This window comes from Labrus bergylta, chromosome 18, assembly GCF_963930695.1.
Source record: "Labrus bergylta chromosome 18, fLabBer1.1, whole genome shotgun sequence".
Taxonomy (NCBI): Eukaryota; Metazoa; Chordata; class Actinopteri; order Labriformes; family Labridae; genus Labrus; species Labrus bergylta.
In genome coordinates this window covers 17,594,004-17,619,782 of record NC_089212.1, presented here as the reverse complement: position 1 = coordinate 17,619,782, position 25,779 = coordinate 17,594,004, and the positions used below count along the sequence as shown (strand labels likewise).

The window sequence follows — 25,779 nt, the reverse complement described above, 5'->3', positions numbered from 1 at the left end:
TTAATTAAGGCTAATGCAGGTTCACACCTTGCTGTGATTAGTGAAGTGTGATTTACCTGTGGCAGAGACTCGATGCTCTGTCCTCTCATCTTGACGACGGTCTCAGAGGAGCTGGATGTGGAGGAGCTGACGTCTTTCACTATCAGTCCTGCAGAGAACAGAAGAAAACATTTAGCTTAAGTATGAAACAAGTTACTGAATGGCAGATAAAAAGGAAATTCACACTCAGCGAACATGCTTCTTTATGAGTGTCTGACTCTGTTTGGTAACTAAGAATAATAAAGTATTACACTTCTGCAGGAAGTACAGTTCACCCTAAATGACTCTTAACAGGTAAAGAAGTCAAATTAGATCAGGAAGATTTTGAACCATCTCTACCTGAGTATCCGTTGCTCTGATCAGGTGACATGGTCAACATGTCCTCTGTGATGTGGATACACAGCTCCTGGTCCAAAGCCATCTCATGAAGCTCCTCGTAGTCTTTGGGGTCGTCAACCAGCATCTCTATTTCTAAGGGAAGAAATCAAGTCCAAATTAAAAACAAGTCTAGAGTCTTCTGTTGGTGATCTTTAAGTTTCAACAGGGACTATTCTTAGATTAGCTATTTGTATAGAAGTGCCCATGAGCCAGTTATTACTGTAAATGAATGTGCCTCAACACGGTTTGTGGTCTTAAGTCAATTCTTTAAACCTATTGTTAGAAAACAAAAAAGACATAAATAACTTTAGTATATTAGTATTATATTTGTACTTCTTCTACACAAAGGAAATGCTGCTGAGTCTGGTTTGGCATTAAGAATTAAACACCAACTCCACATTAACCCTCCTCTCTCACCATCATCATCCAGTATGCGCTCCTTGCCGCTGCTCTCGATGCCGGAGGTGTGTGAGCTCCCGTGGCTGGTTGTGGACGAGCTGCAGGTTCTTAGGGGCCTGTGGGGTGCCTGACCCGGGGCCCTGAAGCTGTCCGTCTCGATGCCCGAGGTGTGTGAGCTACCATGGCTGGTGGTGGAGTGGCGGGACAGGCGTTTGTGATGAGAGACGCTCCCCGCACTGCTGCCGCTGGCCCGGGAACGTTTGTCCAGATGGTCCATGTCCAGCTCGAGAGCGTCACTGATGTACGACTCCCTGTACTGCTTCTTCTCTGATATCAGACAAATACACACAGATACACACAGATTTAACGAGAGCTACAAAGATGAAATGATTACTGGATCAATCAATCCAAAGAAAATTAATCAAACAAATGTTTTGACCAGTGATGAATTATTCCAGTCAAGTCTGAAGCTGTAATGTTTACCTTTAAACATTTACAGAGTTTAAATGCAGCTACAAGACAGTTAGCTTAGCTTAGTTTAGTTTAGCACAAACGCTGGAAAACAGGTAGAACCAGATGGCTCACTCTAATCTTAGTCGACAAAATCACCTAACATCATCTCTCAAACTAACTAATTGTCACATTCTTTTGTTGAACCATTACATAAACAGTTGAATTAGCCAATCTGAGCTTTCACTAGCTATGGGTTGGAGGATTTTTCTTGGAGTATGGTATGTTTGTGTTCACACCGATCAAATGAACCGGACTTTAGGGTCAAGTCTTCTCGGATCCGGGCCCGGGTCCCTCATGTGAAACCACCCTGAATCTTTCAGTTTTTTTCTCTTTTTTTCCCTGTTTTTGCACAGAATGTAACACACGATGAGCAATGATCAAATGTAACTGGGAAATACCTTCATTTTCCTCCAGTCGTCGGACTTGTTTGAGAACAGGCTGCAGGTTCATGTAAAGCCGGTGGCTGTTACTGAGCAGCTGCAGGAGGTGGCGAGAGCGCACAGGACAACCTGTGTAGTAGATGAGTTTACGGGCTGAGGGAAGACCATCGGGGAGGATTTCAAACTTCTTCCCCTGAGAGAGCAGAAGAAGACAAAGAAAAAGATAGCACATGATGACAGGAGACTTTAATTTATAGCAGTTAATAATATTAAGTTAATGAGGTATGTGGATTTGAAAGTGCCAGAGAGGCCTGAAGGCAAACCACAGAGAGGAACTGAGCCTGTTCTTAAAACTATTATGCAGCCAAACACAATGCGACAATCAGTGCATCCGTTCTTAACTTCTTCATACACACACTGAGACGGAGCACTTTGGAGCATATTTGATGATTTTTGCAGGAGGAGGACATGTTGGGTGAATGCACAGAAACACTAAAATGGTGGGTTTGTGCTTTCTCTCCAGTTTCTTTTGGCAAAGGCTTAGCCCCAAAACAGCTGTCTTTGGTGTCAGCGAGATTGTTTTCAATACAGACCTCTAAACATTTCTGCAAAGGTTTGGGCTTTCAGAGGCGAGGGGAGGGTTTAAAGCTCTGCAAAATGCAAAGAGCTGCACATTTCTGACCGCAGCAATGCACGTTCACTTCATATATATCCAATCCTTTTAAAAAGAAACAAGCTTGATCCAAGTATGTTTACAAGCTGTGCACATGTTGGGAAACACGTTACAGGTATGAAGCTGTGTGGTAAAGGCAAATAAGTTCATAGAAACCAACTAAGAGTACATTGACAGTGGCCTTCCTCTGTCTGACAATTATCTCAATGCAGAGTTATCATTGAAGCTAAAGACTTCCTCTAAAAAAGGCAGAAAACTGTGTTTGAGGAAAATGAAGGACACATTCTGTTCCTTCCCTTCAGTAGAGTATTTGTCTTTAACCTCAAACTGCAGCTCCTGGTGGCCACCAGTAAAACAATGAAATCGCACTGAGCGGTTAGGGTTTGGGTGAATGAGCCAAAGAGAACGAGTCAAAGAAGGTCACTGCTGCACGACAACTCTTTTCTTAACCCTTTGGACCAGGCTCCCTTTTCGTCTTGCTTGGGATAGGTGAATATTGAACATAATCCAAAAACTAAACACATTATGTTTAATCCATTTTCATAGTAATGCATGCACACATTTCTGCAACTTTCAGGTTAAGTTAGATGATCAGATTTTCAGTAATGATTAGCTTTGGCCTTAGGTTGTTTGAATTTCCAAATCTACACCATGGAAGGTCCAATTAAGCAGTCCTTGTTTTCAGTGTAACATTTAAGCACTTTGTATAGACTGCTTTAAGACCTTTAGATATAGGGATATGTGATTGGCTACAACTGCATTTATTAGACTCTTAGGGACTGAAATTGTTTGAATTTAAAACCAAAACATGACAAATCAATGGCTTCACTGCTGGTGGTTGCAGGCTGAATGCACACAGCAGCAGACTGGTGTCAGGTTTTAGATTATTAAAAGGTTTTCAGAGGCCTCTTTTCTCCTGTTTCATGCAGTACACATGGTCAGTCCATCTAAACTCTCCACTGAGGACAGCTGGACAACTTTCTCCTCTTTCCAAAAATTCCTCCCAAACAGGCCACACACATCGAAAACTCCCAGCGTCACACGGGGGCCGTTTTCATCCAAAAATCCCTCAACAAGACCAACATCAACCAGAAAACTGGCGAGGTTATTAAGGGAGTCTCTCCAATCCAACACCACAGGACACGAGGGGAATGACTTCATTTGTAAATGCAGGGGGAAACAATCAAACTCTCAGGAGGGGCATATATACAGCTTTATTTCTTCTTATTGCATCAGAAACACTGAATTCGACAACTCCTTGCTTTTCAAGGATGAGCTTAAGTTCTCTCAATGCAAGGATGAGCTTAAGTTATCTTGGCCAATATGCTGAAAAGAAAAACCCTGAAACCATTGTAACATATGGTATTTATCGGCCCGCACGTCCCTCCACCCTGCTCTGCACTGGCTCGCTCAGCCGAAGCTGCAGCCGTGGTAACAGCGGTGTTGGGTGACGTGACTCGTGGGTGTGGCGGAGGCAAAAGCCTGTTATTCAGAAGAAGGGTGGGACAGAGCCACGAGAGGCCTTTCACGTCCACAGTGAAACCACAGCAGCCACGCCACGGTCGACTAGCTCTCACGATGCTGCTGACTGCAAGCTCAAAGAAAAACAACCCGAAAAAATGAATGAAGAAAACAGGATGTGTTCACTGTGAACTGTTTGGCAGATGTAACAGATTTTTTTGCGCTAGAGTGGGGCCAAAGCAAAACTCACCACTTCAAAAAACGTCTAGAACAACAAAGCATCTTTCTGAAGAGTTTACGGTCATTTATCCTGCTTTTAAAGTTTCTACAAGTGTAGAAACAAAAATACAGGAAAAGTAGCTAAAGTTAGAATCTAAAGGGCTGGATTTGTCTGCGATGGATAGAGGCAATAATGACCTCTCCTGGTTGAGATTAATAGCCGACCGGCGGAAAACGTTCAACTGTCACTGTGAAGCAGATACATGGTGAGCATCTCCTAACCCTCCTACGATATCAGAGACCCTACGGAAAAAATTGAACCAACTGCTGCACTCTGCTCAACGACAGGCTGAGTCAGAGCACAGATGAGAAGATTAAAAGGAATCAATTGAGAGTCTATAATATGAGAAGAAATACTGCTCCTGATTACATGAAAATATGTGCACAGTATACAGTGTGTGTGTGTGTGTGTGTGTGTGTGTGTGTGTGTGTGTGTGTGTGTGTGTGTGTGTGTGTGTGAGAGAGAGAGAGAGAGAGTGTGTGAGTGTGTTTGCAGGGAAAGTCATCCTAAATCCCTGATTAGTTCCAGAGGACTTGCAGGCTAAGATAAAACAGCAGTGCAGAGAAAAGAAGCCCTGCGTAAAAATTTCCACGACCCTGAGCATTTCACAAAGATTACCATGAGCCAGGGGATGCTCTGGTTTCGTCATCGATGAAGAGAAAGTAAAATAAACAACACAAACTGAACAACCTTTGACAAAATGTTTCTTTGTGCTATCTGTAAGAAAAAGGTGTGATGGTTTGTCTGACTCACCACAAATACAAGTTTTCCCACATTGGTCCAGGGGAAGTCGTACAACAGTTGCCTTACAGTGCCCACATTCTGCAACAGAGAATTACAGACATGTGAAATCAATGATTACAGGTATGATCTTTTTTTCATGACACCCTGATGCAAAACTCAGCAAAAACTCTAGAAGCACCTATGAAAGCCTAGAGACTGAGTTAGCATCTTAGAAATTTAAAATATAGTAAGAATAAGGGACATAAAATAGACAAAAACTGACATTTACTTCAAAAATACTCTTTAAAAAGGGATAGAAATGATTTGACAACACTGGTAGATTTTCACAGAGAATAAGACTTTTCCAATTAAGTGAAATCATAACTGAAAATGGAAGATGTTAGTCATGCTCTTTAAGTCTAACATCAAAAATAATAAAACCTTAAATCCCACATCAATAACTTCCTCATTACTGAGTAGGAAATGTTGAATACCTGAAATATTTGGATGCCTCGTAAAGTCAGTCCTAATGTTAGAGATGCCTCCACTTCCTTCTTGTCCTGTCAGATAAAAGAATCAAACATAAATCAACTTATTGTGATAGAAGCGGGAGAAAAAACATCACACATTAAATGCTCCTCTAACCAAACAGAAAACTATAAAAACAACTTATCCTATATCCTATTATTCTTGTTATACAAATAGTATGATATTTCATGTGGGTATTTATACATTTTACTGTCAGTACTGTGGAATGTTCAGGGGAGGCAGTGTGTTTTTTTACTTTAAGAACTGGAACCATTGAAATGTATGATAAGAGCCCCTTGTTTTTTGTTGTTGTTTATTTAACAGGGACCCATTCAATGAGCATGGCTCAATACATAAAATACACAGTACATCCTAGGCATACAGGTTTCTAGCTATGTCTATTTGCAACCCTTGTACCCGGGTAGGCTTTTCAGAAGCATTAGACTTACCGGTAACTTTTTGATACAATACAATAAAAACCCATTCTTTTGCATGCGTCTTTAAAACCTTGAGCTCGGTCAGTTTTTTGTTTTTTTGTTTTTTTTTCCAGATGGTATTCCACATATGTGTTCCTCTTTCTGAGAAGGATGAAAAAATGTAGTTCTGCGTTTTGGTGCTCTACAGTTTCCATCTGAGCCCTCGTTCTGATTGCACTTTTTTTGTTTTGTGTACCAGTGGTTAACAAGATGCTGTATGTATTTATTATCTCTCCTATCCTAAAAAAAAAAGTCCATTTGCATGAAGAGATTGATTATCTTAGATTGCATTAATTATCTGTCAGAGTAGACTCTCATGTCACTGCTGTAGACCTGAAAACGTTCCCGTCTCTCACCTTGTAGAGTCTGTAGTAGTGGACAGTGACGTCATCAAGCTGGGCACACTCCTTGATGTATTTGAGGTGAGCCTCCGAAGCTGTGAGAGCGAACTGGTCTTTGTGCATGTTGGGGATATGCCTCAGGATGTACTCACGACCGCGCTTTGTTATCACCTGAGAGAGAGAGAGAGAGAGAGAGCGACATGTGACATGTCATGCTTGGCTGCCTTCAAGTTGTACAGATTAATCACAGCAGGCATAAAGAAGCTCCCTGCTGCAGGCCAAACAGATGTCAACCTGGAGAAACTGAACGAGAGCAAGAGGTACGAGCAGGAAACACACTCGCTAAGCTTCAAGTGTGGCTTCTAGATACTTTCTAAGCGTCTGAATCTGTGGGGGACTTTCTGTAGAGGAGCGCTCATCATCAAGCAATTTCCTGTCACTGCTGGTTTCAAGTGGCGATAAGAAGGCAGGAGGTTAATTACAGGAAGTGAAGGGCAATCAGACGGGTGTGGCTGTCATAACCATAGAGATGGAAGGGGGAGGGTGCCAGTTTGGCCACAACAGCCATGTCAGAGCGAGCATTTCTCAAGATTAAAAAAATAGTCAGTGTGTGTGTGTGTGTGTGTGTGTGTGTGTATGTGTGCCAATTCCAGGGACAAAAATAAACTTAGTGCCCCAGTTCTCAACATCCCACATGCTCAGATGTGGAGCTGTCACTTAGTGTTTGTACAGTGTGATTAATGGAAGTGGGCCACAGACACAGATATTGTATTTACTGCAGGTCAGAACACCAACACACCTTTACTATACGTTTTAGCTTCTCAGTCGGTGATACAGCAGTTTCATTTGAGTCATTTTGAGCCGAGACCTCTTTAAGTCACTGATGTTTTACAAGGAAATTCACTGTGACTCACTTTAAAATCAGACAGACTAACCACAGGAGGATTTACCAGTCTAAAAAAGGTATGTTATCACTGTTTTACTCACATCTAACACTGCTTTAAAGCTTCTTCAGGGGAAGTAGAATTAAATGGTTGAGGTGCATGCACCCAAAGGCAGATATGTAGGTGTCCTTTATGTAATAAAACATTTGAAACTGGTTTTCACAGACTAGTAGGACAGGTTAAATACTGAAGCTGTTTCAGTGTGAACAGGAAGGGAAGGAAAAGTGCAAAATGATGATCAGCCATCTTAAATCACCTCTTCTTTGATTTTAATTTGACACGCACACCCACAGACGGTTCTTGTTGGACATACTCACCCATGGGGGGAAGTAGGCTTCAGGTTCAAAGTACTTCCCAAAGTGCTTGTTGCGTTTGAAGTTTCCCAGGTCAGCCTGGAGGGCGAAGGCTGCCAGGAGGAAGTAGGCCTCCTCTCTTTGGATGCACTGAGAGAGCAGCACCTGTTTCCTCAGGTGCCAGTAGTAATAGTACCTGGCTGCCCGGTCACTGCAGGGCAAACAGAAGTCAAATTGAAGGAGGTTGAAGATTAACTCGTGTTAAACTGAGTCATGTTAGGATAGTTTGTAGCGATTAGTCGTTGTTATTCAGTTGGAAAGCTTTACTTGCCTGATCAGTCTCCCGTTCTCTACGTAATACTGAGCTCTGAAGTGAATGATCATTGGAGGACCGAACTGGTCGATGCCCTGAAAACGAAAAAAAGGTTGTTTTCTTTTCTACAACAGGCAGAATCTTAAACTACGATGAATCAGGCATAATGCATTAATAAGCAACATGTACAGAGGTTTTAAAAGTGAGGCAAGAGAGCAGCTTTTAGGCAAACTGTAAGCCTTCATATGCAGCAGGTAAAGTGTAGCGACTGCCTCTTAAGATGGAAAAAGAAAACTTTCAGTAGACACTTGAGCCTCCCTTATCAGGGCAAAATAGTGTTTAAGATGATCAGGTGTCAGTTTATATCCATGACTGCTGAAGTTATATAATCTTAAATTGGTGAGTGGTGTCTTCTGTAATGGAAATGTAGAGAACCTTAAATGTACATTTTATGTATTTATACATTTAATAAAAACAGACCAGTTCAATGAACCTGGAAAACAATTGAAATTTGGAATCATTTAAGAACACTCAATAACAGGAACATCAATTCACATATTGTGCATTTAAGGAAATAATCAAATACCCTTGTTTAATCCAGTTCTGTGACCTCGCTGGGGTAAATTATGTGAGTCATCGTTAGTGTGTCTTAAAAACTGGGGCTTAATATACTCGTCTCACTTTGTAACTTTGTCTGAATGAACGTCTTACCTTGCTGGCTTCTCTTTTCCATTCTTTGGGGCAATATTTGGATAGCTTTTGATCCAGCTCCATATAGATGTGTTCATTATCTGTCAGAGGAGGAGAGTAACAGATTTATCTCAGACATGAGGTTTCTGTTTAATCAGTGTGTGTGTGTGTGTGTGTGTGTGTGTGTGTGTGTGTGTATATTCTTTATGTTTGTGTGTGTGTATTTTTGGATGTATAGATACCTTCATGTTTGTGTGTGTGTGTGTGTGTGTGTGTGTGTGTGTGTGTATGCGCAGAGAATTCTCTCCTGAGTGCATCCTGTTCAAAGCCTGCCTCCGAGCCATCACATCAGACAGCCTGTGCACTTCTCTTTGTACTCAGAGCCTGTGCTGCTCCTCCTCACTCCCTCACCTAACTCTGTCAGGTCTTAATCTGCTCCTGAACTGACGCCTTTCATGAGCTGCAGCCCTGCACATCTGACGACTCAGTTTATATACAGTGAAAACCCACTGAAAAGCACAAATTAATCAGAATTCAAACTGTAAAAAAAGAAAGACTAGAAAACACATTTTATGTTCATGTTTTCTACATAGTGACAAATAACTCAATAACTTTAATTATCTTCCAACAACACATTTGGTTTAATTTTCGGGTCAGTCAGATAAGCAGTATAAGCGGTGCTTCTCAACTCCGACAAAATGACAAACTGAAACGTCTTCATATGACATCAGTGTTTGTTGTAGACAAATATTCAGAGATTTGCATAAAATCAACCCTTTATTACGACGTACTACAGGCAGTCTTCATCGACAATACAGGAGCACATTTACTCCAGGACATTTTGTCCATGTATTACTCCACCTACATCAGCCTGTAACATCAACATTATTTCAGAATAAGTGGGAGGTACTATATGCTACTTTTTCTCCACCAAAGGGATCTCTGTCGCCATGCAGATGGAATTGAGTTCAGTCATATTTGACTTGTGGCGTTTAAGAAATCCAAGCATTACAATTGAGAAACTATTCAGCAAAATGGCTTTCCAGAAACAACATTCCTGTTGATCAGGCAAATCTAAAAACATCACTGTGAAAAGTTTTCATTGAGGACTATTTGTAGTTTTCCCTTTTCATAAAAATAAGTAGACCAGGGGTCAGGGTTTTTTTTTAATACTTTTTTTACTACTAAGGTTTGAAGAAATTAACTGTGAACCTTCTTTTAGGTCTGATACATCTGATATGTGTTACATCATATTATTTTAATAAACAGGAATGTCATGTTTGACAGATTGTTGAAGATTTTTTTTCATGAATCCGGTTTCAATCACTTTTTTATTTGTGTGGCTACAAATGTGGAGGGATATCAGCAGATGATTTGGGGAAATTGAAGTAAAAGAGAAACAAAACAGAACAGATCAAGCCAATTCTTTTGGATATGTATTTCTAACAACACAGCACTTATTATCGTTATCAAATTCATAGTCTGGACATTCAATGCAAATAAAAAGTTGTTATTTTTTGTCTTGCAAAACAAAAGCCAGGAAATATTGAGTTAATAGTATGTCATAGACATTTTTACCAGAGAGGAAATTAGCAACTCAGCAAAACTAAATTAGGACAGTTTACTCAAAAGACGTATTTCTTACACAAATTAATGATGCAAATAGTGTTTCATTTTTTCCATGAATCCTCCAAAGACGCATCTGAACCCATGTCTGATGTATCAGCTCGTCTTTGGTTGGGGGGACATAGGGTGACACACAGGGAGTGGGTGGCCTCTGTTTGCCTTGGGGATTTCACGCTGTTCAGACAAGCACTTTAGGAATGTCCCACAATCAGACCCATTGGCTCCTGCTCAACTGACCTGCTGCACCATCATTGGCTCATCTGGGGGCCAGCTGTCTGAAAACATTGCCTTTGCAAATAACTCTCCCTTTGCAGTTGCCTACAACTGTCACCCGATGTCTGCCTCGCTGTAGTAAAGACACGGTGACTCATTCCACTTGTACGACCCTCACTGTGCCGTCACCGTAAAAACAACTGTAGCCTCGCTGCACAATAGGGGCCAGTCAGGACCAGGAGGCCCTGGTTCCTGGGACACCGCCATGACATGTAGGTGAGAGATGCTACGTTTAGGGCAGATTTCTGTTTCCCAGCCAAGCGATTGGTCTGAGGAAATAAACTTGCCTGGTTACGCTGTTTCTATGTGGCTTTGTTGCTCTTTATGACTGCATCGCTCCACTATTTCATGATGTAACCGTTTACTTTAAATATTTTGAAAACAAAGCTTTGTACACATTAGTAGAGATGTGGGGGACGGTCACAGTAAACACAGTCTGCTTTGTTCAGCTGATGGGTGAAGCAGTTCAACATCAGATTAACTTTAAACAGCATCACACAAAAATACACATAGACTGCTCAATCAGTTTGTTTCCCCCAAAGGAATCCCTAAAATAAAAAAAATCTTACTCTGAATAACACTGAGTCCAAACAGATGGCAGTCCTTCAGCCTTAAGAGGTCGCACACCTGCACCAACAGTTCCTGGCACAAAGTCTTCACCTGGGGAGGAAAGAGGAGGAAGAGGCACAATTTTAGATCATCTTTTGACGACTGTATACATAAAACAAAAAACATAATCAGATACAGGGATGTGTGTAGTCGACTTCACAGTTAAACATCATCACCCTCACTAGTCGGCACCAGAATTACAGCTCAGTTTAACAGCATTTTTTTATATGTTAGTCAAATGTTATGCACAGACTCATCCGGGCTGTCGTAATATACTGGCTGTAGCTCTGTTTAATGGGCCTGCTCTCCCCGCTCTAATACCTCGACATAAACAAGAACATTGAACGGATAGCATCTGAACTGGATATGGACTGGAGCAATCTGAAACCCCATTTAGCGCAGTAACGTGCTCGAACTAATAATGATGGCCACTCAGCAAATATAACCGTTTTCACATATGCACTCCTGAAAATATCCAGATAATTTCAGGATTGGTGTTCACATAAGCATCTCACAGCAGGAGACTATCCCTGTCAGATGGGAGGGGGTGCAGGGCCGGGTCTCCTGAATTAAGACGGGACGTAAAAAACCACAAAGTAACAGAATCCGCTAAGCGATGCTATAATGAGAATATTTGCCTTTATATTAATGCTACGTGTAGTTCAACGGAATCACAATTTCAACAAAAGAGCAGAGAACATCATACTGACAAACAGATAAAGTAACGCACTTTATGCACCGTCACAGTATATAAAGGTCACTCCCCCGTCCCATTTGCTCAAGGTGAATTCTCTGGAGAATATCCTGCTGCGTTCTAACATCAGCTCACTATCCCGAGTTTTCAAGGAGTTTTCTGCAAGTGTGAAAGCCCTAAAACATTGTTTACCTGCAGACAATTCATTGAATTACAGGTATATCTTGACTGTTTTCTTACCCTTAGACTAGTTAGTCTGAATTCAAATTCATGTTTAACTGTCTTGGAAATTATTCGCCTAGGAAGATCCCTAATCACATGTATTCTACCACCACCTAGTATCTGTGAGTGTTGTGAAAGTTGTGCATGTCTGGACATATCTCAGTCCAACAACAGAACATTGTACACAGAACATTAATTACATAAAGTAAACATTGGATAATCCCTAATGAGATTAAATACATTCCTGCGATTTCTGCTACAACGATTCAGTGTTTCATTAAGTACCAGCTGACAGCTGCCAAGAATGAATTTCACAATTTATTATGATATCCAAACCCCTCCATTTGTGCTCCGATAAGTTTTACAGGCTTATTCACTTTCTTTAAACAGGGTCAGATGAGGAGACTGATACCATAACTAATATGAAGCTAGAGAGAGTGGTTGGTTTTCTTAGCTTGGCTCTGCCTGTCCACTAATTCTCTAACGCTTATTCTCTTCAGGGTCTCTTCATCAAAACAATTACAAAAAAACACCAACTGAAGATGTTGTGAAGTAGCATGCTATCAGGCAGACATTTTCTCCATTGTTAAAAGACTAGAATTGCTGATAAATATCTACAATAACTAGTGCTGAAAACAATTTCATAGACTACCGGTAAGTACTGTGCATGTTGTGCATGTTTGTCTTTCTATTTTTAAGTTCATTTCACAGAAATAAAATCACACATATCTCAGGGTTAAAATGTTGGAAACATTTGGAGGACACAACAAGTAAACATTTCAACAAGATAATATTGTGTTGTTGTTGTTGTTGTTGTGGGGTGTGAAACCTCCTTAGGTCCCTTGAAAGGCACTAAATCCATTATTATGATATTATTATTAATGTCAGAGGTGTAGTCATTTTTAGACAACTGAATGAGTTAATGTTACAAAATGTATCTTTAAAGGACATTATTTACAGCTTACCTCACGCAAAGCAAGTCTAGCTGTTTAAAGCTCTTGACATAAGCCAACCAATTATTGGTTGTCATTTTATAGTTGACAGATGTTCATAACAATATTTTCTTATCACTCTAAGCAAAACAGCTCATTAGTCTGTTTCCAGAACCATTCCCTTAACTTCCATTGACTCTTATGTTTTAACATCTTTGTATTTGTACTCACATTGACAATGACGTTGAGCGTGTCATCATTGGGCAAAAAGACACAGACACAGCGGCGGTCCTGCATGGCTTTGTTGTTGTGGAAGCTCAGTTTGTTCATCTTCGTGTGGCTCAGAAAGAACAGGCCCCTCCTCCTGCTTCCACCGCAGGCACCAACACCACCACGACCACCACCAGGACCAGCGGTCACTGTATGTGTGCTTCAGCTACAGCCCAGTGCAGACACACCAGCACCTTCAGGCTCAGCAGGCCAAGCAGCACTCACAAGGCAGAGCATGTGGACGTGAGCTGGAGTCAGACACTGTGGAGAAATCACAAGAGAAGAAGGATTTAATGACGCAACATCCATACTGTTGACAATAAAAAAAGGTTTTACAATCTTAAAGTGTTTAAAAATAACAACACGGCATTTGCTGAAAATAAAATAAGTCTGACAGGATACAAGAAAGACCGAGAGAGAAAAGGAGGGACACATTCCTGTTTGTGTCTTTGAATATGTGACTTCATGTACAGGGAATGTCAGTGACTCCTGAGAAACATTTGAACATCTGTCTGGAGAGGAACTGATGAGATGTTACGATGAATTAAAGAAACAGAGACTAATACCTCAAAAACCCACTGAAAGCCTCCCTGAAAGATAAAACAGAAATGCCAAGGAAATTTTATCAAATGAGTAATACAACAACAGCCAAAATGTAGTTGACTTCATCAGCTGTACAGAAACGTATGCACAGGGTGTTAAGATGACTACTAGATGCTGCCAAACATCACAACAATCAGCTTCATATTGTCCTTCTGGCAGCTTGCCTGTAAACTCATTCAGCTGTATTCTGCTCTTAAAAAAAAAAAAAAAAAAAAAAAAAAAAAAGCATCTACATCGTTTACAGAGGTAAGAATGTTTTCATAGTTCAATAAACAGAGACTCTCACAGTGCCACATTAGTTGGTCACAGAAATGTTGTAGTATGTGTGTTACAATTTTTTGGCACAGTGTTTGAGAATTTGCCTTCATCCTGAACTTGGCCAAGAGGCGGGTCAAATATTCACTCCTTTTTTTTTTTTTTTTCAATCTACCTGCACCGACTTGACAAAAATAATTCCATCTCAGTCCAGGTCATCATTCCCATTCCACATATTTTGAAATTGTAGACTGGGAGGATAGCCTAATGGTTATGTCGTAAAATGTAGGTTCTGGTGATACATTTGTTTGAAGGTAAAATTTGTTTGTTTTAGGAGTTCTGTTAAAACAATGTTGTGGTCTGATCTTTCCATCACATAATAGAAAAGTATTGAAAGTGGTATTGATAAAGTATCGGATCGTAAAGGAATATTGATATGGGTATCAAATATCGATAAAAAATAACAATCCCATTCCTATTATAGCATCAAATATATCCCTTGTTCTACTGCCATAAAGAGTATAATACAACAAAAGAGGACTACATTAAATGATAGACATTTTTCTCTCATTCAAATACATAGTTATATTGCCCAGCTTTATGACAAGATATATGAAACACACACATGAGAGAGGAAGGAGTAAACACAGCTCCAACATTAACACTTCTCCTTTAGCAGTGAGCAGCTCTCACACTCACACAACAAGCTCTGTGCCCGAGGACGTGATGAGACCTTCAGTGGGTGTGAAAAGTCTCACACCAGACAAAAGAATGTTAAAGAACAATTAATCCAGATTATCACTTCTTCCTGTTGAACGTCACTCACCTTGAAGCCATGTTGTCATTAAAAACAGACAGGAAAGATACCTGAAAGGAACACATTACCGAGTGAAAAACAATTAGCATTTCAAAAGATGTAATCAGGGGATTAAAGGGCCATTCACCACGTTGAGGAGTTTAGGTTTAAAAATGTTTTTGCTGAAGTATGAGGCCCCTTCCAGCTATTCAAAGACATGCAGAGCAAGGACTCAAGTGTCACAATGTCTTGACAAACTCACTAAAAATATGAGTGAAAAACATGCCTTTAAATCAGTACCTAACAAGCAGAGGCAGAACCTCACGGAAATTACGGTACTTAAAGGAAAACTACTAATAAACAACAACTTTAACTGCAGGCTTGGACCTCTGCAGCAAAGTCACAAAGTGCTTCTCAGACTAAGTACCCATTCAATATGCTTGCTGTAGACATATAACACTGCTTTGTTTCTGCACAGACAGGGAGCATTGTGTGCAGCACAGCCATAAATACACATACTGTTGACATTCAGCATCAGTTCTCATTAGAGCTGGTCATTGGATGTGCAGTGTGGCGGGCAACCGGCCACTCAGCAAACTCTGCTGATGAGCTCTGACTGGGATGACTCCTGCACTGCTGCTGTCCTTGACTTAACACAACAGTACTGCACTGCACCCGCAAATACAAACTCACACATATACAGTATGTCGATGCAAATAAAAATAGAGACACATGTTCAGAGCATGCATTCACAAACCCACACACACACACACACACACACACACACACACACAGTATTGCTTAGTTTCTGCTCTCTAGCCGTGACCATATGTCAGGTGTTACTACAGAATGGCAGAGCTGTGTAAGATGGCAGCGGGGTTAATTAGAAGTGAGATCCAACTAATTGGATCACTTCCCTTCATTTCCCATTTTCCTTCCAGAGCATTTACAGTAAGACTGATATATCTGCAGAAAATACTTTGTTTGAAATGGTTTTGTTTGTCAGATTGGTGAGGTCATAGACATAGAAAAACAATAAAACAACGCAGTCCAACTAAAGCTGCATTCATACTAAAAGAAAGGGCTTAATGGCAGCCCCACTGTAGAAACCCAATGCCTTTATGGGGGCTCTGCTGCAACACTAGACGCCTGCATTGTATCTGATTAGCAAGTATCATGCTTTAATTACTGTATATATTCCCCATGTAATCCTGTTTACATTCTTTCATTCACCAATATACAAGGACTGTGGGAAAGTTACCCCTGTCCATGGAACCAGTCTGGAAATAGTTTTTTTCACTAAGAGGTATAAAACTGCAACCTGCCTGTTTTTCACTTTATCATCATTGAAGTACTAAGTACTGGTGCTAAGCTGCTGCTGGTTTTAACTTTACTGTATAAAAAATAGACAAACCTTTGACAAGAAGTCCAAAAAGCATGTGCCAAAACAAAAACATAAAACATACAACTTTCCTTGAGCTTCCTTATTGCTGTCTCCACTGTAATATCTATTTCCAAAGATGAATACAGAAGACAGTTTTAGTCAATTGTTACTGACTCTTTAATCAATTGTGAGTTAGGTTGTGTTATAAAACACTGTGTAAGTGATGATCATGCTGTATCACCAGTTAAAGTTACACTCAGGGCAAGACAATCCTCATGTTCCCCTATATTAAAATGTCAATCTTTACTGCAAGTATACAAATGGTTACAGCTAAAAGTCAATACACTCTCACTCCCACAGGCATATTTCCTTGTTCATAAAAATAAAAAAATATATTTTGTCATTCAATCATTAAGTTAAATCAGTGACTCAAGCTTTCCAGCTTTCCAGCTTGAGTGACAGCTAGGTGCTGCTTGCTTTCTGCTAGGCTTTTAGCTAATTCAAGTCCCTAAACTTGACCTCTTGGAAAGCCACATTCTGTCAATCACTGTCAGATGTGGGTCCAAATACTAATATGACAATGGCCAAAAGCGAAACTTAAAGGCTTTAGATGCGATTTTTTGATCCAGCAGATGTCGCCCTTGAGCACCAGCATGAAACCAAAACAACTCGTGGTGCATTGTGGGTTAGCATGCTAATGCTAACGGTCTTTATTATGCTTGTATCTTCACACTGCATGTAAATTTACCCAAAATAAGCGTGATCTAGACACGCAGTTAAGCAGTGAGTACAGTATGTTATTTTTCTTTTCTCTAGTCCCTCAATTAAAGAACTTTTATACATGAGGGGAGGAGTCAGCCGTCAACAAACAGAAAATATGACTCAGAAAACTCGGAAAACATCACAGACAGTGGGACTCAGGTGTTACACCCATTGTAGACAGTCATTACTCACAGAGTTATTTTCAGAGGATATACTTGATTTCTATTATATTTAAGTGTGAAAAATCGCATATAAAGCCTCTAAGGCTTCATAAAATCATGATTACTATGTCAACATCTTATATAAATGGGAGGAAAACTGTATCAAGTAATGCATGACTTGTTGTTTATCCTGGCCTAAACCAGCATCATGTTCTTGTAATAAAGTTAACAGCTCCTAAGTAGGCTCTGCTGAAGACTTAAATTGCATTTTCAGACAGAGATATGATTCCTGACTTTCACAGACACATCTTATTTATGACTTGTTTATCCCATTGTTGAAGGTTAGTGGTAAAAGCTTATGTCTCTGTCGGTCAGTCGTAGAGACGGATAACTCAGACATAACTGAGTAGTCATTATTGATGGCTTTAAAGGGCTATTGTGTCATGTCTGGTCTGCACATGAGACATCACCACAGAGGGAATGTCCACCATGAAATGAAGGGGTGGATTCTGTTACACACTGTTGAGCGTGAACACTGTGTGAGGGAAGAGAGTGCTGGATAATGAAATTATTGCTGCTTTCAGACCCCCTCTCACTGCCATGCAAAGTGTGATGCAACACCAAAGTCCATCTCAAGCAGCTCAAGCACGCACAAAGAGCAGCCAGCAGAGCTTCCTCTTGCCTTTCAGCCTCAAAACAGGGCTACTGTCAACGTGGCAAACCTCAAACCTCAGAGTTCGGGCTTGATACCAAATCCCAAACTAGGGGAGAGTGAAAGGGCCTCAGTCACAACTATACCTCTCTTTTTCTCATTCTTTCCCTCCTCCATTGACATCAGAGGGCTGGAGAGAGTCCCTATGTCTAACTGTTGGATGGTAGAGCCAAAGAAAACTTCCTTTGCTAGGAGAAGAGGGAACAGACCAACTGAAGGAAGCTGTCACCATGCGTATTTAAGAATAGCTCCAGGTAGAGTTTGTGTCAAAGAGTACAGGGTGGATATATGCAGCAGAGAGAGGGAGAGCACAGGGAGGCAGCGCTTCGAAGCTTAGGCATGAAAAAAGAAAAAACTGCTGCAGTCAGGAGAATTCCTCACTAACATCTGCTTCTCATTTTAACAATGGCGGCCTTTGATTCCTGATGCATACACGAGCAGCACCGCCATCGTCTTCTTCGTCTCCACGTGCTCACAAACTGCATCCTCTGGCAGCATCTCACTGTAATCCCTGATCTGGAGCTGAACTGTGTTTGAACACAAGTCTTATTAAGGTAAACCAACTCATGGTGTTTGTTTTCACCTGCTGTAAGAAGTACATGGGTGCATCAGGACTTTGCACATAAAGTTGAATGATTCAAATAACGAACAATAATATGCAACTATTTTAATAATCAATTAACCAACATGAAGATCACAAGTTGGGCAACACTATTTGTCAATATGATAAGACAAAACAACAACAAAAAAACACATTACCATAGGCATATTTTCATGTTACTTGTAGGAGGTATGGTGGGTCAATGAATAACCAATTTAAATTTAAATTAGGTCTCTAACAAGCAGTTATTTTGTCCATATTCTAACAGTTAATTATAGCAAATCTGAGTGAAGATGTCTTTGTCATAAACATAGTTTTTGAAATCAACTTTTCTTTAGATAAACTGCCATGTGTTTCATATTTGTTCACATGTACAAGAAATTAAAGGGTTTCAGCTTTTCACAAATTTATGATAAGCATTTTAATATTTGTTATGACTTATAGTTGCTTTCCATCTTTGTGTTACAGCTTATTTGTCAGACAAAATTTTTTGTTCAGATGAAAAGACAAAGTGAATTCTGATTCTTTGTAAGCAGTCATATGGGAGGAAGCCTGCTTCATGGGCTTCAGATGCTGAGACAATATGCCTTTGCTGAAAGGGCATGACTTTTATAAATAGTGCCAACGTCTGGATCCGAGTGGGGAACCGCTCGTTTTCTTTCTGCAGTTCGCTGCCAAGAGCTCTGTTTATTCAGCTGATGAGAAATGCTGCTGAGCTGACGAGTAGCTCTAAATCACATCCGTCACAAAATGGAATTAGCCTTCACAGTGAGACTTCCCTCCTCTTCACTGTCTAAACGACTGATACTCTAAAAGGAGGGACTAGGTGAGAAAAAATAAACAGGAAAAAGCACGCTGGCGGACAAAATGCTTGACCACGTAACCTCAAACCCGAGACGACCTCAACGTCTATTTTGGATTAAGGCTTGTAAATCATGATGTCGGGAAGTGGCTGTCGTTATGTACAGGAAACACACCATTATGCTTGGCAAATAAAGCTATTCAATCATCTTATATTTGACTTTCGCTGCTGTCAACAGACCAAAGATGGAGTAAACAAATAATTGTGTCACTTGCTGCAAATAATAGAGCCTAGAGGTATATTTATCCGTGCCCCCATAAATACCTGGATGCTGTGTGGATCATGTGCGTTTTTAGCCGTAGAACCTAATCTCAGAGGCAGAGGGAAAACACACACAACTATTTAAGACCCTGATTCCCATGATCCTTTGCCCATAAGATCATCTAGCAGATATTTGTGATGTCTATTTCCACTGGCTGACAGAGACGACAAACTGTGTCTGGCTCAGAGTCAAACGGAAAATCAGAGAGCCTCAACCAGATTTTATCGAATAATATCCCGCTATTTAAATGCAGGATATGAATTATGGTAATCATCCAAAATACACATAAACCATGGAAGTGTCATTATCTTTCAAGTAAAGAGTAATCAGTATATTTGCTCACACATATCCAACATTGGAGCAGTAAACGCCTGGATGTCTCCCTTCATCAAATGTCACACTCATTAACCCTAAAGGTCAGGCCTGGACACAGCATGGTATTATAACACTGTTGCATAATTCAGTCGAGGAATTGGATGGTGGGTGGCCTCAGGCTCAACCACAACTAACTATTTAAATGCTGCTAAAATATCTAACATACATTATCTGAATTCACTGTAGAGAAAATGTTCATTGTGTAAGAATTTTGAAGACTTTTCACCTCATTTGGCTTTCGACTTTCAACCATCATTACATCCTTTGGCCATGAATTCCTCTCACACTAAGAGAATGAAGCACCTTCAAGCTTGATGACTTATTTGCATTCTTGATGGACATATGAAAATGAAAGTGACAAAAAAAGACTTGGGTAACTTTCTATGAAATGTGAAATGCCAAATAACCAGCTTCTCAGCTGCTCAAGTTGAGTTGTGTGTTGGATTAAAGTTTAATCCTTGTGGCACCAGCCATCGGGGCAAAGAAATGTGATTTGGAAATATGTGTCATTAATCACTCTTGTCAAAAGCTTTATGGACAGCTGAAGGTTAAATTAAGGGTGGGAATCTTTGGGAATCTCACGATTCAAATGGGATTCTTGGTGGCATGATTCAAAACATAATCCACTGAGGATTTAAAAGCTCTATAAAAGAAAAGGAGGAATTACTTTCATGCTTTTACACAAACGCAAACCATTCACTCTGAAATCTGATTAATTGAAAAATGTTACAAGACTATACATACTATACGTATAACAATGCTAGATTTGGAAATGATTTACAGTCCATACAGTTCATATTGACATATATATGAACAGCACTTTTAGTACAGTAGGAATTGCTCCACTATGCTGTTCTCAACCAATCCATCATTATCCACACTGCTGCTCAGCAACAGGTAACCTATTGGGAAGCATAGAGTAAAATATGCCAGGGTTATGTATTGGCCAAAACCTGTCGATACGATTCTTATACCGGTGGAAGGTTACTTTATTTGTACCTGTAGGTAGATTTGGGAGAGACACTTAATACAACACAGACAATACATAAAACACACAAAGTGCAAATGCACAGATCTACAGAAGATGGCATCCATTGCACACATAAAATGTCAGTCAGAAAAAGAAAAATGACCAGGCGAAATATAGTACTTTTTCAACAGTAACAGAAAATTTACATCAAGCTTGAAGTAAATTTGTCCACAGAAAAGAAAAGCTAAGTTCAATGACTTCAACATTCATAACATCTGGCTTCCATGTGGCTCTTAGCAAAGAAACAGAGCACACACACACACACACACACACACACACACACACACACACAACTCAAACTGCCGGCACTGCCAGACAAGTTAAAACAGAGTCAGCAGTCGCTCCCTTCCCTCCCCACCCAGCATTCAGGCTTGGACTGAGCATGAGCAACCTCACAAAACTAGCAATCGTAGTGCAACACACCGCGAGAACGTCAACCCAACCATTACATATGCTCAAAATAGTGCAAGTAGCTCCAAAAGAGAAGGTTAAAGAATGAGCTGCAATTATAGCAAACCCCAACCAAGCCCTGTTGTTTTGTTTCCGGCAACAATATTCCGTTTTTTTGACAGAGTAAAAAGGATGCCATAAGTGTCATACTTGAAATTTAGTATGCCTTTTCTTCTCAGGATTATCATTTTACCTGTTGGAGTGAATTGCTGGGTTTTGCTAAATTGAAAAAAACAAAACTGTAGATATCTGAAACTTGAAAATCTGAAAAATGAAATCTGAAAGTATGTAAAGCCTATAAATGACTATAAATCAAGGAGGTGTATGTATTGGCCCTGTATAGGCCCAAGTTGGCCCTACTGCTTAATGTGCACTATATCTTAAATTACCCTTAGAAATTTGATTATAACAGATTAAATCAGGTTGCAAAACCTGTTGTTTAACTCAAGTATCCTCTGTAGCTGAAGGAGCTAAAGGTCTCAGTGTCACATCTACCTGCTACCAATCCCCACCAAAATCAACTAAATATCCTACAGGAAGCACCATGAGCTGTTGTAAGAAGCGTGTGAGATAAGCTGATAATATCCTCTGGGGGGATGCTGGCAGGTTAAATCTCTTTGGTCCACTTCCTTGAAAGGACTCGAGCTGCACCGAGAAGGCAAAGTAAGCTGAGGGGGAGAAAAAAAACACAATCCAAGGAAAGGGGAGAAAGGGAGACAAATGCAGGAAGAACTGACCTATTTTTTCCGTCTGTCCCTTTTGGTGCACTTGAGACATGAATCTGAGGAGTCATGCAACATCCCTGAAGTAACAGAAGAGGCATGTTGTTGGTGTGCATGTACTCAAATGGCCATAAAATCCAGAAAAATAATTCAAGTTAAATCTTGACAATCACATAGCATCCAATTTCTGGCTTTTTCTAACCTCCTCCAAAGCTAGACTTCCTAAGATTTCAAGTATGAATACAAAAGCAGTAGCAAGGACTGGATAGCGTAGGGTGATGAGTGGAGAGCCCCGGGCCCCTGTATAACTAACACCAAGACATGCATTTGACAGCACACACAGTTGAGCTCCATGATGCAAAAGGACAGTATGAGATAAAGTTTCTTCTTCTTTATGACAATAACAGTAATGTCATCCTCTGTCATGGAGTTGCACCACCCTCAATCTTGACACTCAATATATCGTATGTTTTACACCTTATAGCAACAAGGCTGAAGGCAGAAGGTGATGGATCTAGAAGAGATCATTTCAGAGAAGCTTGTGTAGTACTTTGAAAATTTGCTCCTAGCATATGTCAGGCTTCCCTGAGAGAATTTGCATTGTAAGGAGACGATTATGTAAAAGCACACAACGGGTTATCTCCAGTTACCCATGTACTTAACGCAGCAAATACTTCCTTCTTCAGCTCAGGTACTTTGTGTTACACGTTTTGTATTGACGGAATAGCTTGAGCATCAAAGAAAGCCAGCCCTAAGGCTAATGATTCAGTTGAGCTCTTGACGCAGAGTTTAAAAACTGAGGAAAATCGCTGAAAAATTCTGTAAAACAAAAAATCCAGCAATTGCTAAAGCATACCATAATTTCATATTTCATGCGGTTTTAATGACAGAACAGTCAAATAAAGGTTAAAACCTCCAGAACTAGTCGGCAACACATATTTTGTTACTCACATAAAGCGTAAAGTGGGATGAGGGATGTTACCTTGTGCAATAGTTGGCCATCCCATCACACATTCCAACACATTCATCTGAGTGAGTCACCGACACACAAACACACACCAGTCATCTTTGTTCACACATTTCCTTTATGCTTCCTACACAAACGGTGTGCTTCCTGTCCAGACAGCACCTGCACCATCTCTATCTCTCTCTCCCATTCACAGCATCAGTCTAAAAAACTGTTTTTAAATGTTTGTTTCCCATCGATTTTCCTTCACACAGCTGGAGCGAAGACCTTTTTGGCATGTCCCAAACTATGTGCTTGGGAACCGGCCACACAAGATAACCAACTGATTAACCTACCATGTGTACTGGATGAGTTTCCAGTTATAACAACCCATGGAGGAGATCCTCTGACAGACTGAGCTTGGGTCAGTAGAGCACATTCATGATTAGGTTTGTAAATTGCAAATTTAAAAAAAAAAATGCAACGATTTAAATCTGCACCTTTAATACGATGTGTAAAAGTGTTAATTACACAACATAGCTGAGTTCTTAATTGGAAGAGGACATGACTTGTGACAAGGTAGTCAAAACAACTAACTGCAGGGTAAAAGTTCAGCTTGCAAAGCAGCCTGTCTCCCAAACAGCCCCAAGACATTAAGTCACGATTTGCGTCAGGGGAATGCTCAACTCTTTGCAATGACATGCATTAAGAAACAGAGCAATGTTGGCCCAAACATGTCCCACAGCTAAACTTCGTTAGAAAAAACGTCATGATTCCCATTGCCTCATTTTGCCTGATTATCTTGTGTCTAACATTAAACAGAGGGGGAAGTTGTTGGCATTCCTGAATACTAAGAAGACGACTTTCCAGTTTGTTTAGAAGGAAATAAATGGGGAATGTGTTGCTCTTTAACAAGGTTGCTTAGCCAAGGTTACACATTTTGTACATCCTCTGAGTACTGTTGGAAGGACGTGGTTGGGCATGGTAACTACACAACAATAACAATAGGGGACCTTTTGATACGTTTCCTCGAATAATGTTAAAATATTAACACAGAATAGTTGAGGCACTAACTTTTAACTTTTGCTCTTCGTACGGTATCTAGGTCTGTTTTGGGCCACCTTAAAAAATAGGGAAGGTGGTTAAGTTTAAAACCATTAAAAAGGAGGAATCTTTTAAAGCTATTAACTTACTGTATTTGCTGGTGTCTGTTTCATATTTGGTCAAATGCATCAATTAATAGAGGAAAAAAACTCGACCCGGTTACTCATATTTCGTGGCTAAAATACCCTGGCAAGCATCACTGTTGATGAAGCAACACAACTTAATACTTTTAAACACCTGGCACAAACATAAAACTACACAAAACTACTTCACCTGGGAGACATTTAAACGATTCAAACTGCAGGATTTACGTCACAGTCGTTGGTAACCGTTAAGATTCCCTGGAGTGACGAAATGTAAACGGATAAAGATGAAAAAAAAACCCACCTTTTGACGAGAAAACAAATTAGTCCTGTTTTAAAAAAAAGTGTTAATCCGAAAGGTTTTGATAAAACAAGAAGGTAATGAAATATCCTCAGTTTGGAAAAGACTTCAGTAAGTTTCAGGGAAGAGTCGTTGTTCCGCCGCCTTCAGCTGGCGCCACATTCTGTCCCGACTGGAGCAGAAACAAGTACAGAGGAATACATGTGCGGTTAGAGGAAGCCTAAAAAGGGGGGGGGCGGACCGGGATGAAGAGTAAGACTCTGAAGTCATATTGATACATATATTCAAAGAAAAACATATTATTTAAGTCATTAGAAATGTACACTCTAATGTGCTTTTGCTCATTTTCGTGTGCGCGTTTATACCGTTTAATCTCCATAGTTGCTTTAATGCTAGTAGTGCAACACCCCTTTTGGAATCCCAAGTTGGTATCGCCCACGGCTGCCTCTCATTCCATTCCTCCCGACTCTGCTGGACTGGAGCTCTCTGTCGCATTAGTTTTGGAAGTCTGCGTGGAGAAATAGTATCGACCGTGTGTACTAAACAAGCAATCGGAATAAATAGGTAATGTGACGTTAGGCAGTTTATTTTTAAGTTCTCAACAACACCCAGAAGCTGGGGGTCTTTTCTAAGTATTATTGTTGACAGGGAATGTAATTTAAAAAAAAAAAGTAGTAATGTGTATTACATTTTCCCACGTTGTCTAATAGAAGCATGAAACGAATGGCTGTTTATATGAGTTTGTTATATGAGTATGAAAGCAAAGTAGGCTAAGTGTCTTTTTTTGAGAAGACTCAATGTAATAAGTTTAAATTAAATTAAAAGTCTGTTAAATTCTCATAAATATATCAAGAGATTGAAGAAGGCTTCTTAATTACATACACTTAATTGTTAATAGTAGGCGTACTTCTGGCTTTAATGTTGTGTAGGCTAAAACATTAACAAAGTCAAGGCCCGAAATAATCAGGCAAGAAAGCAGACCTCTTGAAAACTGTCATATTTTTCTTCTGCTTCCTTCTAATGTGCCAAAAAAACAGCCTACTTAGTATGGAAAGAGCGTGGGAAGCCAAGAGGATGAAACTGAAGAACTGCAACCCTTATATAAGTCACACAGACATATGTAGACACCAGATGTGTCTTTGATAATAGGCTAAATGTACACTTTCATTACCGTGTTTATTAAGAAGAATTATATACTGGACCCTAATGTTTCTGGGAAAGCCTCTTTCTCCCCCTTGAGATGTCACAGGTTTAAAAGTGGGGAGAGCCCCTCTTAGTTGACATGGTGACCTGTAATTAGTGCTTGGGGGCCC

The 25,779-nt window shown here is 40.2% G+C and overlaps 1 protein-coding gene across 2 annotated transcripts in view; it reads right to left on the bottom strand.

The window, feature by feature from the left end:
* Positions 1–24,621, bottom strand: part of frmd6 (FERM domain containing 6) — a 28,576-nt gene extending 3,955 nt beyond the window's left edge. The window contains exons 1-13 of one of the 2 annotated variants that reach the window (XM_020627917.3): positions 24,470–24,621; positions 13,019–13,318; positions 10,900–10,990; positions 8,453–8,532; positions 7,760–7,836; positions 7,453–7,639; positions 6,207–6,362; positions 5,341–5,406; positions 4,877–4,945; positions 1,728–1,902; positions 835–1,143; positions 379–510; positions 57–148 (exon numbers count right to left, since the gene is read on the bottom strand). In XM_020627917.3, the coding sequence (XP_020483573.2) occupies positions 57–148; positions 379–510; positions 835–1,143; positions 1,728–1,902; positions 4,877–4,945; positions 5,341–5,406; positions 6,207–6,362; positions 7,453–7,639; positions 7,760–7,836; positions 8,453–8,532; positions 10,900–10,990; positions 13,019–13,117 (1,533 nt within the window). In that variant the 5' untranslated portion in view covers positions 13,118–13,318; positions 24,470–24,621. Of the gene's footprint in view, positions 1–56; positions 149–378; positions 511–834; positions 1,144–1,727; positions 1,903–4,876; positions 4,946–5,340; positions 5,407–6,206; positions 6,363–7,452; positions 7,640–7,759; positions 7,837–8,452; positions 8,533–10,899; positions 10,991–13,018; positions 13,319–22,047; positions 22,880–24,469 lie in introns of those variants that run through there. The other variant, XM_065966463.1, reaches the window with a different exon arrangement.
* Between the last annotated feature and the right edge of the window lie 1,158 nt (positions 24,622–25,779).